This window comes from Nyctereutes procyonoides, unplaced genomic scaffold, assembly GCF_905146905.1.
Source record: "Nyctereutes procyonoides isolate TBG_1078 unplaced genomic scaffold, NYPRO_anot_genome, whole genome shotgun sequence".
In the NCBI taxonomy this organism is placed as follows: domain Eukaryota; kingdom Metazoa; phylum Chordata; class Mammalia; order Carnivora; family Canidae; genus Nyctereutes; species Nyctereutes procyonoides.
In genome coordinates this window covers 45,775,842-45,790,944 of record NW_026575125.1, presented here as the reverse complement: position 1 = coordinate 45,790,944, position 15,103 = coordinate 45,775,842, and the positions used below count along the sequence as shown (strand labels likewise).

Here is a 15,103-nt window from a genome sequence, read left to right as displayed (position 1 = left end):
AATATTTTAATTTGTTTATTTGATAGGGAGAGAGAGAGCATGTGTGCACACTAGCAGGAGGAGCAGCAGAAGGAGAGGGAGAAGCAGGCTCTCTGCTGAGCAGGGGGCCCCACGCAGGGCTCCGTTGGGCTCTATCCCGGGATCATGATGTGAGCTGAAGGTAGATGCTTAACTGAATGAGCCACCCAGGAACCCCAAGATTTTATTTATTAGAGACAGAGAGAGATCACAAGCAGGGGTAAGGGGCAAAGGGAGAGGGAAAAGCAGGCTCCCTGCTGAGCAGGAAGCCCAACAATGTGGGACTAGATTCCAGGACCCTGGAATCATGACTTGAGCTGAATGCAGATGCTTAAGCCACTGAGCCACCCAGGTGCCCATAGAATAGTTGTTTCTTAAATTACATTTTCTAACTGATTAGTGCTGATGTATAGCAAAGCTATTGATTTCTGTTTGTTGATTTCATCTTTGGCCTTTCCTCTGAGCTCTCTTGTTAGTTCCTATTATAGTTTTTTAGTTGATTTGCTTGGATTTTCTACATAGATAATCATATAGCCTGCAAGTTTTGAATTTTGTGACATACTTTCCAATATTCATACATGTTTTATTTCCTTAAGTGGTAGCAGTGATAATAAGAATTGTTGGCTTATTCATGACTTTAATTATTGTTTATGTGAAAGATGTTTAACCTCACTCATAAGATAAATGCTAATTAAAACCACACTGAGATTCCTTTTAAAAATCTATCAGTGTTAAAAGTCAAAACGTTTGATAACACTTTTTTGTTTTCAAGGTTCTGGGGTAAAGGACAGCTTCATACATTATAGGTGGAAGTTTGAATTGGTATAATGCCCATGGAAGGCAGTTTGGCAGCATTATATAAAGATGCACAAAACAAAAAAAGATGCACAGGCATTATATGTATTATACTGGATATATTAGCATACTTCAATGAAAGTTAAATATGCAAATTTATTTTGATCCAACAATCTCACTTCAGGGAATACATATATATACACACACCCACACGCATATATACGTACATATATGCAAAGTATGCGATGTTATCTGTCATAATAACATAGCAAATAATTGAATAATATATACTATATAGGTTTTAAAAAATAAGAATGAGGAACTTCTATGTAGTGACAGGGGAAAAAATAACTTGTGACTGTACACAAAAGTTTGGTATATATGCTACTTTTTGTGTAGGGAAGGAGAAAGAGAACATGTATTTATATTTGCTTATTTGCCTAAAGAAACTCCAGAGAGCTACGCAATAATCTAATGAGTGGTTCCCTGTTGGGGGAGTGATGGCAACTGAATGGATGGAAAAAAAGGTTGGGAGGGAACCTGTTAATTATATACCTCTTTGATTTTTGAATTTTAGGACTATAGTTTTAAAAATTAAATTAAAAATGGTTTCTTGAATTATTTCAACTCCTCCAAGAACATTTTTGTTTTTCTTGATCTTTCTTTTCTGTGTTACAGGTTTTCTCCAAATGACTGTCTCCTGATCTGTCTATATTTAAGAATGAGCTAGTAGAAGGGCTGACTGGGAGTTCTATGTACTGAGACAGGGTTGTCAACTGGTAGGCTTTATTTTGGGGTGAGTGGGTATACAGCTGGCTAATACATTTGGAGGGTCCAAATACCAGAGGGCAAAGGCTTTGCCCTGTGGTGCTCTCATTCATCCTGTTTTGTTGAATTTGATATTCTGCATGCAAGGATTTTTGTCTCTTATGGAATGGGGGGGAGATTTCATTAACTGTATCATAATTTAGTCCCTTTTTCAGCCTTTTATTTACTTTGGCACTTTATGGGATCACTTATTTCTGGGATTTGGTCCTGCAAGTCTTCTCCCTCCTGGGTTGGAACCATTTCTATTACATATTTTAGGTTGTAGCATCAGTTCTTTCCTATCTGCTCTCTGTCAGAAATTAAAAATTATTGAAATCTTATATTTGCTATGCCATTTTCCATTTGCGTCCTTGACTTATGACTTATACTTTTGTACTTTTTTTTTTACCATCACTTTTCCAGAGTCTTGGAAAGTACAGGGGATATAACCAGAAGTCAACAGTTATATATCTTAAACTTGGGTAAACTGTAGGCTCCTTGAGGACAAGGACTGACTTTTTATTTTATCCCCAGCCCCTGATAGTGCTTGGCACTTGGTAAATGTTTATTTATTTGAATACATATATGTGTATATATATATACATATATATGTGTGTGTGTGTGAATGAGAGAGGATTATTAATGGGAAATTTACTGTATAATAATGACTATTTAAAAATTTATATTGAACTATACTTGACATACAACATTGTGTTAGTTTTAGGTGTACTGCATAGTAATTTTACAATTCTACACATTATGCAGTGCTCAACACAGTAAGTGTAGTTACCATCTGTCACCATACAAAGTTATTACAATATAATTGACTATATTCCCTATGTTGTACTCTTCATCCCTGTGACTTATTTTAGAACTGGAAGTTTGTATCTCTTAATCATTTTCCCTATCCCCTCATTCCCCTCCCTTGTGGCAACCACCAGTTTGTTATCTGTATTAGTAAGCCTATTTATTTCCCTTTGTTGTTTTTTCATTAGTTTTGGTTTTTAGATTTCATACATAAGTGAAATACTATGGTATTTGTCTTTGACTTATTTCACCAATCATACTACCCTCCAGGTCCATTCATGTTATCAGGAATGGCATGATCTCATTCTTTCTTATGGAATTAATCCTTTATCATGTAGATATAACATATCTTCTTTTTTTTCTTTTTTTAATTTTTTAAATTTATTTATGATAGAGAGAGAGAGAGAGGCAGAGACACAGGCAGAGGGAGAAGCAGGCTCCATGCACCGGGAGCCCGACGTGAAATTCGATCCCAGGTCTCCAGGATTGTGCCCTGGGCCAAAGACAGGTGCCAAACCGCTGCGCCACCCAGGGATCCCTATAACATATCTTCTTTATCCATTCATCTATTGATGGACACTTAGATTGCTTCCAATATTGGCTTTTGCAAATAATGCTGCAGTAAAATAGGGGAGCACATATCCTTTTGAATTAGTGTTTTGTTTTCTTCAGGTAACACCCAGTAGTGGAATTACCAAATCATAGGGTACTTCTACTATTAGGGTTTTTGTTTGTTTGTTTGTTTGTTTTTAGGAGAGAGAGGGGGATGAGCAGAGAGAGAGAGGGAGAGAGAGAATCTTAAGCAGGCTCTATGTTCAGCTCTGAGCCCAACGTGGTGCACCATTTAACATTCCCACCGTCAGTGCACCAGAATTCCCTTTTCTCCACATCCTTGTCAACACTTGTTATTTCATTCTTTTTGTTACTAGCCATTCTGACAGGTATGAGGTGATACTGTGGTTTTGATTTGCATTTCCCTAATAATTAGTAATATTGAGCTTTTTTAAAAAGTAAGCTCTACTGAGCCCAATGTGGGGCTCAAATTCATGACCCTGAGATCAAGAGTTAGTTGCATGCTCTACCAACTGAGCCAGCTGGGTACCCCATGTTCAGCATCTTTTCATGTGTCTGTTGGCCATCTCTTTGTCTTTGAAAAATGTCTATTTAGATCTTCCAACTATTTTTTAAAATTAATTAATTAGTTTAGTATGAGTAGGGAGAGGGGCATAGAGAGAGGGAGGGAAATTCAAGCATACTCCGTGCTGAGCATGGAGCTCCATTTCACAATCCTGAGATCATGACCTGAGCCAAAAGCAAGAGCCAGATGTTCAACTGACTGAGCCTCCCAGGCACCCCTGCCCATTTTTGATTGGATTGTTTTTTGTGTATTGAGTTGTATGAGCTCTTTGTAAATTTTGAATATTAACCCCTTATCAGATATATCATTTGCAAATATTATCTCCCATTAGGTAGGTTGACTTTACATGTTTTCTTTCAATTGCTGGTTTTAAAGTTGAAATTCTTGAGCCATTGATTGACCAAGTACTGATTTTATGCTGAATTTCTCATGGATAGAACCATGATAAGCTATGGGGGAAAATTATTTCAGACTTTTGACTCAGATGCTCCAGGATTATTTATCAAACAGATTAAAGGAGTAGATATAGGGTACACATTTGTGAGATTTTCCCTATAATTTCAATGTCTATAGAAGTGCTTTTGTAGTTACCTTTATATATATTTCTAGTTTGTTACCATTTTATGAAGGAAAAAATAGTCATGGAAATACAGCCGTTGAACTTAGTAAGAGACTTCAGTTTTGAGGCCTGAGTTTTGCAGACTATTTCAGTGAAGTGTGTTTCTGTATTGCCGAATGAGGAAGAAAGATATTTCCTTGTAATTGAAGCAATACCAACATGGTTTATTACTGGAAAGCTTTAAAAGAGTGTATTATATACTTATCAGCCTTGCTAAGTGAGTCTACTGAAAATCATTTAATGATTTTTAGAGTATTGTTGAATAGTGCTTTAATATAGTGCTGCCCCACAGGGTTATTAAGATGTAGACAATAAAAGCTTCTATTTATTAATTATTATATTGTGCCAGGCACTGTGCTGAGTGGTTTATATGTGTATTTTCATATCAGTACTGTGAAATTTCACAAATCAAGAATGAATGAGGCAAAGTAATTGGCCCCAGATCTCCTTTGGGAAATGAGAGGCTTGGGCAGCCTGGGTGGCTTAGCGGTTTAGTGCTTGCCTTCAGCCCAGGCATGATCCTGGATACCCGGGATGGAGTCCCACATCGGGCTCCCAACACGGAGCCTGCTTCTCCCTCTGCCTGTGTCTCTGCCTCTCTCTCTTCCTGTGTCTCTCATGAATGAGTGAATAAAATCTTAAAAAAACATCCTTTCATAAATTTTATAGAATTCTTTTTTTAAAAGATTTTATTTATTCATTCATGAGAGATACAGAGAGAGACACAAGCAGAGGGAGAAGCAGGCCCCATGCAGGGAGTCCAATGTGGGACTTGATCCCGGGTCTTCAGGATCACGCCCTGGGCCAAAGGCGGCACTAAACCACTGAGCCACCCAGGGATCCCCATATTCTTATATACCTCAGCCCCAGGTGACAACTACTCTTATTTTCTGTTTCTATAGATTTGCATATTCTAGACTTTTCATATAAATGGAACCATAGACTATTGTCTTCTGGCTTCTTTCACTTAGCATTATGTTCTCAGGGTTTATCCTTGTTGTAGCATGTATCTGTAACTCATTCCTTTGCATTGACAAATAGTATTCCATTCCATGGATATGACATATTTTGTTTATCAGTTGACAGACATTTCTGTTGTTTCCACCTTTTGGCTTTTGTGAATAATGTTGCTATGGACACTTGTGTAAAAGCTTTGTGTGGACATATGTTTTCATTTCTCTTGGGAAGATGGTGTCATATATTAACTCAATGCTTAATTGGAGGAACTGCTAGACTGGGTTCCAGAGCAGCTGTACTGTTCTGCATTCCTTTCAGCAATGTATGAGGGGTCCATTTTTCCTACATCTTTACCAACACTTGTTATGGTCTGTCTTTTTTATTGTAGCCATCTTCACGAGTATGAAGTAGTATTTCGTTGTGGTTTTGAGTTGCATTTCTCTGAAAAGTAATGATGTGGAACATCTTTTCATGTGTTTATTGGCTATTTGTATATCTTATTTAGAAAAAGGTCTATTCAGAGAGCCCATTGGAAAAAAAAGAGAGCCCACTGGATTATTTATCTTTTCATTACTGAGTTGTAAGAATTCCTTATATATTCTGACTAAACAGTGATCAGATATATGGTTATCACATATCAGATATGTGGTTTACACATAGTTTTGGTCAGTCTTTTTGCTTTTCACCTTCTTGGTAGCATCCTTTGAAGCACAAAAGTTTTAAATTTTGATGAGGTTCATCTTGTCAATTTTCTCTTTTATCACTTGTATTTTTGTTATTGTACCTGGGAAATCATTGCTTAGCCCAAAGTCACTAAGATTCACTCCAGTGTTTTTTTCTAAGAGCGTTGTAGTTTTAGCTCTTACATTTAGGTCTGTGATCTACTTTGAGTTCATTTTTTTTGCGTATGAGGTAGGGGTCCAACTTTACTCTTTTGTATGTGGTATATCCAGTTGTTCTAGCACCTTTCATTGAAAGACTGTTCTTTTCCCATTCAGTGGTCATGGCCTCTGTTTTGCAAATCAGTTGACCATAAATGTTAAGGTTTACTTCTAGACTCTCAATTCTGTTCCATCGATCTACAAATGACCCTTGAACAATGTGAGGGTTAGGAGCACCAACCTCTGTGCAGTGGAAAATCTGCATATAACTTGACTCTAAAAACTTAGTAATAATAGTGTACCAAAGCTTTACCAATAACATAAACAATTGATTAATACACATTATGTATGTTATATGTATTATGTACTGTATCCTTACAATAAAGTAAGCTATAGGAAAATGTTATTAAGAAAATCATAAAGAGGGGAAAGCAAATTCCCAATACCATAATACATATATCCACATATGAATGGACCTGCACAGTTCAAACTCATGTTATTCAAGGGTCAATTATATATATATCTATCCTTATTTTGTTCAATTCTAATTTAATTCTTTTATGGTAGGACAGCACACTTTGTTTGATTTCAATTCTTTTAAACTTACTGAGATTTATTGTATAGTATATGATTTGCTCTGGAAATTTTTGCATATGTGCTCGAAAAGAATGTATATTTTGCTCTTATAGGAGTGTTCTGTAGATGGCCATTAGGTCAAGTAGGTTGGTTATATTGGCCAAGTTTTCCAGATTATTTTTGATTTTCTGTCTAGTTCTGTTCATCACTGAGAATGGGGTATTAAAATCTTCTACTGTTATTATTGAATTATTTCTTTTCCATTTTGTCATACTTACAGATGTCCCTCCTTGTCTCTAGGAAAATTTTTGTCTTGGGTTGGTTTTTAGAATTAAGAAGACTGAGGGAACACTCATTTCCCCATTCCTCTTAATTGTTTCTTCTTATCCTTATAGTTTGGGAAACCAGGTGACTAAACATGTTAGAATTATTATAAACGAGCAGCACTATTGGTTCCTCTATTTTTATATTAGGGTTCTGAGTAAGAATTAATTTTTAAAAAGAGGTTATGCAGTTAAAAATGTTTGAAGGCTTTTTCCAACTTAAATTCTCTAGTTTTATCTATTTTTGTCTGCTTAGAAGTCTTTTTATCTAACTTATGGATCATTGCTCTTGAGGTTTCTGGATAAGTGACCGTTAATTAAGTGAAGTGAATAATATTATTCTTACTTAAGAATATCTCACCTAAAATGTTTACATTTGAGGAATATGAGTAAAGGGCATACTAGATCCTCTGTATATTCTTGCAGGGCTTCCCCCCCCAAGTCTAAAATTATGTTAGAATAAGTTAAAGAGAAAATCTCTACTTCACTGAGGCACTGTTAGATGCTTTTTCTCACTTGGAGGCGATACTCGTCTTATTAGATGACTTTTTTTTAATCCTTCCTGACTTTTTTTTAATAAATTAATTTTTATTGGTGTTCAATTTACCAACATACAGAATAACACCCAGTGCTCATCCCGTCAAGTGTCCCCCTCAGTGCCTGTCACCCATTCACCCCCACCCCCAGCCCTCCCCCCCTTCCACCACCCCCAGTTCGTTTCCCAGAGTTAGGAGTCTCTATGTTTTGTCTCCCTTTCTGATATTTCCCACACACTTCTCCCTTCCCTTATATTCCCTTTCACTATTATTCATATTCCCCAAATGAATGAGAACATACACTGTTTGTCCTTCTCCGATTGACTTACTTCACTCAGCATAATACCCTCCAGTTCCATCCACGTTGAAGCAAATGGTGGGTATTTGTCCTTTCTAATGGCTGAGTAATATTCCATTGTATACATAAACCACATCTTCTTTATCCATTCATCTTTCGATGGACACCGAGGCTCCTTCCACAGTTTGGCTACTGTGGACATGGCTGCTATAAACATCGGGGTGCAGGTGTCCCGGCATTTCATTGCATCTGAATCTTTGGGGTAAATCCCTAACAGTGCAATTGCTGGGTCGTAGGGCAGGTCCATTTTTAACTCTTTGAGGAACCTCCACACAGTTTTCCAGAGTGGCTGCACCAGTTCACATTCCCACCAACAGTGTAAGAGTGTTCCCTTTTCTCCGCATCCTCTCCAACATTTGTTGTTTCCTGCCTTGTTAATTTTCCCCATTCTCACTGGTGTGAGGTGGTATCTCATTGTGGTTTTGATTTGTATTTCCCTGATGGCAAGTGATGCAGAGCATTTTCTCATGTGCGTGTTGGCCATGTCTATGTCTTCCTCTGTGAGATTTCTCTTCATGTCTCTTGCCCATTTCATGATTGGATTGTTTGTTTCTTTGGTGTTGAGTTTAATAAGTTCTTTATAGATTTTGGAAACTAGCCCTTTATCTGATATGTTATTTGCAAATATCTTCTCCCATTCTGTAGGTTGTCTTTTAGTTTTGTTGACTGTATCCTTTGCTGTGCAAAAGCTTCTTATCTTGATGAAGTCCCAGTAGTTCATTTTTGCTTGTTTCTTTTGCTTTCGTGGATGTATCTTGCAAGAAGTTACTGTGGCCAAGTTCAAAAAGGGTGTTGCCTGTGTTCTCCTCTAGGATTTTGATGGAATCTTTTTTTTTTTAAATTTTTATTTATTTATGATAGTCACAGAGAGAGAGAGAGGCACAGAGACACAGGCAGAGGGAGAAGCAGGCTCCATGCACCGGGAGCCCGACGTGGGACTCGATCCCGGGTCTCCAGGATCGCGCCCTGGGCCAAAGGCAGGCGCCAAACCGCTGCGCCACCCGGGGATCCCCGATTTTGATGGAATCTTGTCTCACATTTAGATCTTTCATCCATTTTGAGTTTATCCTTGTGTATGGTGCAAGAGAGTGGTCTAGCTTCATTCTTCTGCATGTGGATGTCCAATTTTCCCAGCTCCATTTAAAAATGTCAATGTTACCCAGGGCAATTTACACGTTTAATGCAATCCCTATCAAAATACCATGGACTTTCTTCAGAGACTTAGAACAAATTATTTTAAGATTTGTGTGGAATCAGAAAAGACCCCGAATAGCCAGGGGAATTTTAAAAAAGAAAAGCATAGCTGGGGGCATCACAATGCCAGATTTCAGGTTGTACTACAAAGCTGTGGTCATCAAGACAGTGTGGTACTGGCACAAAAACAGACACATAGATCAATGGAACAGAGTAGAGAACCCAGAAGTGGACCCTGAACTTTATGGTCAACTAATATTCGATAAAGGAGGAAAGACTATCCACTGGAAGAAAGACAGTCTCTTCAATAAATGGTGCTGGGAAAATTAGATGACTTTCAAAGTGTATTGATTTGTCAGTGTAACCTCAGCACCTTTTAGCTCTGGTATTAGTTAACAATTATATCCTAGTACTGTCATCTGATAGGCAAATTTCCGGGGTTTTTTATAGATTCTCCTTTTGCCTCACAACCATATTCATTTAGATAGTAAATCTTGTATTTAGTATTTCCTTAACATGTCTGGAATCTGCCCCCTCTTGCCACTATTTTCATTCAAACCTCAGCATCTCTTTCCTGGATTATGGCAGTAGCTCTCTAACTGGTATCCCTATTTTACATTGTATGGCATAGAAATCTTTGATGACTACTGCCTCTCTGTCCTCATCTACCTGCTTCTAATGTGTGAGTAAACTATTCATGGTACCACTCATATACGCTTACTCCACACTGTTTCATGACTTTGCTTGTTATCTTCCCTTTGCTTGGATCAGCTAATTTTATTTTTTAAAAAAATTTTTTTTAATTTTCTTTTTTCAAGACTCAATTTGTGTATCTTTTCCAGGAAACCTTACTTAGAGTATCTGACTTCAGGTTTTTGCATGTAGATATCCAGTAGTCCCAGAACCATTTGTTGAAAAGACTGTTCTTTATTGAATATTCTTGGCACCCTTGTTGAAAATTAAATTGACCATGAATATGTGGATTTTTTTCCTGGACTGTTTATTTTTGCTCTGCTTATGTATACATCCTTATGCCAGTACCACACTGTCTTAATACTATAGCTTTGTAGTATGTTTTAAAATTGGGAAGTATGAGTCTTGCAACTTTGTTCTTTTTCAAGATGGCTTTGGTTTTGGCTATTCTGGGTCCCTGGAAATTTTATATGAATTTTAGGATCAGCTGGTTAATTACTGCAGAGAAACCAGCTGGAATTTTAATAGGACTTGTGTAAAATGTATAGAACAGTTTGGGGTGTTTCTCCTCATTTTGTTATAGTTCAGGGAGGTTTTTCTTCAGGTTTTCAAATTTGATAGTTCTGTATATTCTTGGTTTGACATGACAAATTGTGCCTTTTAGGGCACATAACGTGATAAAGGTATATAGGCTTAACTTTGTGATGCATGTTTGTGGTGAGAAGGGAAGAATTTTCTTATTGATAGTTTACCATTTTTGAAAAACTTTTTCTTCCTTATAGGTTCACACATTCATTATGGAAAGTTTTAGAAAATACAAGAAAGCAAAAAGAAAAATGTTCATAATTCCACCATTCAGAGTTAATATAGTGTGTATGGAAGCTTGTTGTATGTATTTCTTTTTTCATTTAACCATATAACATATAGGGAATGTTTTTTCATCTCACTAAATACTGCAGTGTTTTTTTTTTTAACTTTTTTTAAGTAGACTCTGCTCAACATGGGGCTTGAACTCATGACTCTGAGATCAAGAGTTGCATAGTCTACTGACTGAGCCAGCCAGGCACCCCAGAATTGCAGTGTTTTTTTTAATGCTATGTCACATCTCATTTTGGTATTTAAACCTCTATTAGGCTTATGTTTAGGATAGTTTTTCCAAATTGTGTTGTAGTTAAATCTTTGCCCAGATTCTTGCCTATTTTCTTTTAAAAGATTTTATTTATTAAAAAAAAATAAAAGATTTTATTTATTTATGAGAGACACACACACAGAGAGGCAGAGACATAGGCAGAGGGAGAAGCTGGCTCAATGCAGGGAGCCTGATGTGGGACTCAATCCTGGGACTCTGGGGTCACGTCCTGAGCCGAAGGCAGACACCCAGGCATCCCAGTTCTTGACTATTTTCTAAGCAAATTCCTATAAATGAAATTACTGGTTCAACAGGATGCATAGATGCATATTTTTTAATCTTTTTTTTGCCATTTTTTTGGATACTGTGTTAATATTTGGCAGCAGTTTCTTTCTGCCAATATCTGAAGGTAAGCTCATAAACAAGTATTTGCATTATTTGAAACTACCATTAGATGTTCATAGCAGCATTATTCACAATAGTCAAAAGGTAAAACAAAACAAAAACAACTCAATCCATTTACCAGATGAATGGACAAACAAAATGTGGTATATCCACATGATGGAATGTTTTTTTTTTTTTTATTTATTTATGATAGTCACACACACACACAGAGAGAGAGAGGCAGAGAGAGAGAAGCAGGCTCCATGCACCGGGAGCCCGATGTGGGATTCGATCTTGGGTCTCCAGGATCGCGCCCTGGGCCTAAGGCAGGCGCCAAACCGCTGCGCCACCCAGGGATCCCGATGGAATGTTGTTAAGCCTTAAAAATGAATGAAATTCTGATACATGCTACAACGTGAATGAATTTTAAACATTATGTGAAGTGAAATAAGCCAGACACAAAAGGATTCATACAAAATATTGTATGATTCCACTTATATGAAGTACCTAGAATAAGCAAGCTCATAGGGACAAAAAGAAGAATAGAGATTACCAGAGGCTGGGGAGATGGGGAGTTTAACAGATACAGAATTTCAGTTTGGGATGATGAAAAAATTCTGGAAATTGTGAATGTACTTAGTGCTACTGAATTGTACACTGAAAAATCGTTAAATTTGATATTAAGTATACTACAATAAAAAATATTACTACTGGATCAATTTCAGAATTTTAGATGAAAACCACTTTTTTGGTGGTTTATTTTATGTGTTTATGTGTTTATTTTACTTATTGTGGATTATCTACCTTGTAGCTAGGTGAACTCGGAGTTTGGATACTTGTTTTAAATATGATAGACTGGGATCCCTGGGTGGCTCAGCAGTTTGGCGCCTGCCTTCGGCTCAGGGCATGATCCTGGAGACCCAGGGTCGAGTCCCACATCAGGCCCCCTGCATGGAGCCTGCTTCTCCCTCTGCCTCTCTCTCTTTCTCTGTGTCTCTCATGAATAAATAAATAAAATCTTTAAAAAAATAAACATGATAGACTGATAGCTGGTGCTGAGAACTAAGTTCCTAACCAACATTTATGCAATATGAAGATTTACTGAGCTATGTATGCCAAGTAGTCTGCTGGGCACTGAGGACTACAGTGGTAAACAAGATAAGACGCAGTCCCTGGAGTCTCCTGGTTGCTAAGGTTGGACAGAATAAGAACAAACTTCTTATTAAGAAAAAAAAGGATTAAACAATCAGGTGACTTGTTTTCTCCTTAATGATTTCCTTTGTGGGGTGATTTTAAAATATCCTTTTCCCCCTTTCAGGTTGCTATGGAAACATAAGACTACATAAACGGAAGTCCGTTCTGATAATTCTGATACCTGAGATGTAACTGGACTAAAGAGTGGAACAGGAAAAATTGTAGTACCAACCTCAATTACAATGGCTACTGATTCAGGAGAGCCAGCTAGTACAGAAGATTCTGAGAAACCTGATGGAGTTTCACTGGAAGACAGAGCTCCTCGGGTTGTAGCAACTTTAACGGTGGAAGCCAGACTGAAGGAAAAAAGTAGTGCTTTCTTTGCTTCTGGGGAAACTACAGAAAGGAAAAGATTCTTCCGAAAGAGTGTTGAGACGATGGAAGATGATAAAGTTGCTGAATCTTCCTCCAAAGGTGAGAGAATGAAGACCGCAATAAATATGCCAAGAGTGGAAAAGCTTCCGACAAATGTGCTAGCAGGTGGACAAGAAGTCAGATATGGACAGTGTTCAAAGGCAACCTCAGAGTCCTCAAAAGATGGTTTCAAGGAGAAAAATGAAAAGGAAATAGAAGAAGAAGCAGAAATGAAGGCTGTAGCTACTTCTCCTAGTGGCAGGTTCCTGAAATTCGACATAGAGCTGGGAAGAGGAGCATTTAAAACAGTATATAAAGGATTGGACACCGAAACCTGGGTTGAAGTTGCTTGGTGTGAGCTGCAGGTGGGTATATAGTCTCCTTGGTTTTAATAAATTTCAGTTTTAACAGGCTGGCCTTCTGAATGTTCCAGGATTAATATATATCATGGATTAAAATAAAATTAAAGGCTTGTCCCCCACCTTACTGAAATTATGCTCTTTTCCTAGATATTCTTAGAGCCCATGGCAGCCTTTTTTTTCCTCCTGTTGTTTTCCCTTCTGTTTTAAAGGGGGAAACGTCTATGAGTGTTTTCTTTGGGAAAATAACGCTAATTTATTAACCTTGGTACGTCTCCAAAACTCTTGAGGTCTCACTTTGAAAACTTTTAGTAAATGTATGCTTTTAGTTAGTTGATTGTTGTACTAAGTATTTGGGAACATGATATGTCAGGGATATATTTAGTGTGATACATCCCTTTTCTCTTTTTCTTTCAACAGTTTTTTTTGAGGTTTACATGGTGTTTTTCAGAACCGAAAATGTTAAGCTTGATTCTTGGAGGACTTCTATTAATATAAACTTGTCTGTGCTTTAAATTTACCTCAAAGAGGATCTCTGGAAGAAATAATCACCAGAACCTGCTGAGTGAGGTAGTCAACTGGAATGTGTTTAGAAAGGAGAAATGAAAACAACAGAATAGTTGAATTACCTAGATATTTGGTTCCATAATATTTATGTGGTACTTTTAACTAATGAAGGACTAAATGGAAACAGAACATCATAGAAGGGGCTATAAGAAGAATTGTTTTAGGCAGATGTAGTTCAAATATAAAGAAAACCTTTGTGACCTCAGTGAGCCCATGGGAAATGTCAGTGTTCACATGAGATGCTTAAAATTAAGATTGAACAGAGAAAGTCACCAAGTACAGGTTTTTGTTATTCACATTCCAGTGGTCTCTGTTCATGCTGATGTATTTGTAGGTGCTGTGATTTCACACATTCTGAATTTGCTGTAGGTTGCCATTATTTTTTTTTAAGATTTTATTTATTCATGGGAGACACAGGGAGAGGCAGAGAAATAGAGGGAGAAGCAGGCTTCTCACAGGGAGCCCAATTTAGGACTCAATCCTGCCCTGAGCTGAAGGCAGACTCCCACCGCTAAGCCACCCAGGCATCCCTGCTCATTGCTATTTAGATAGGTTGAAATTTAGTCCAGGTTCCTGCATTTCTAGGGAGCTTTTTGTTTAACAACATGGTTTTGAAACTTCACTGTTTATAAGTTAGTGTTGGTTTCATTTGCAAATTCCAGAGCCTATTGTCAAAGGTTCAGATTCTGTAAGTCTGGGATGGGAGGCAAGACTGCAATTTTAACAAGCTTTTTAAGTGCTTTGAATGTAGAAAGTCCCTTAGCTCTCTGGAATGCAAGTTAACTAGCAGTCAAACCATTCTAGTAGTTCTTTTTCTTTTTAATAAATTAATTTTTATTGGTGTTCAGTTTACCAACATACAGAATAACACCCAGTGCTCATCCCGACAAGTGTCCCCCTCAGTGCCCGGCACCCATTCACCCCCACCCCCCGCCCTCCTCCCCCTCCACCACCCCTAGTTCATTTCCCAGAGTTAGGAGTCTTTATGTTCTGTCTCCCTTTCTGATATTTCCCACACATTTCCTCTCCCTTCCCTTATATTCCCTTTCACTATTATTCATATTCCCCAAATGAATGAGAACATACACTGTTTGTCCTTCTCCGATTGACTTACTTCACTCAGCATAATACCCTCCAGTTCCATCCACGTTGAAGCAAATGGTGGGTATTTGTCCTTTCTAATGGCTGAGTAATATTCCATTGTATACATAAACCACATCTTCTTTATCCATTCATCTTTCGATGGGCACCGAGGCTCCTTCCATAGTTTGGCTATTGTGGACATGTCTGCTAGAAACATCGGGGTGCAGGTGTCCCGGCGTTTCATTGCATCTGAATCTTTGGGGTAAATCCC

At 37.7% G+C, this 15,103-nt stretch overlaps 1 protein-coding gene across 1 annotated transcript in view; it reads left to right on the top strand.

The window, feature by feature from the left end:
- Window positions 1–15,103, top strand: part of WNK3 (WNK lysine deficient protein kinase 3) — a 155,375-nt gene that overhangs the window by 11,379 nt on the left and 128,893 nt on the right. Inside the window, exon 2 of the mRNA XM_055339105.1 lies at window positions 12,534–13,188. Coding sequence (XP_055195080.1) covers window positions 12,652–13,188 — 537 coding nt within the window. The 5' untranslated portion in view covers window positions 12,534–12,651. The remainder of the gene's footprint in view (window positions 1–12,533; window positions 13,189–15,103) is intronic.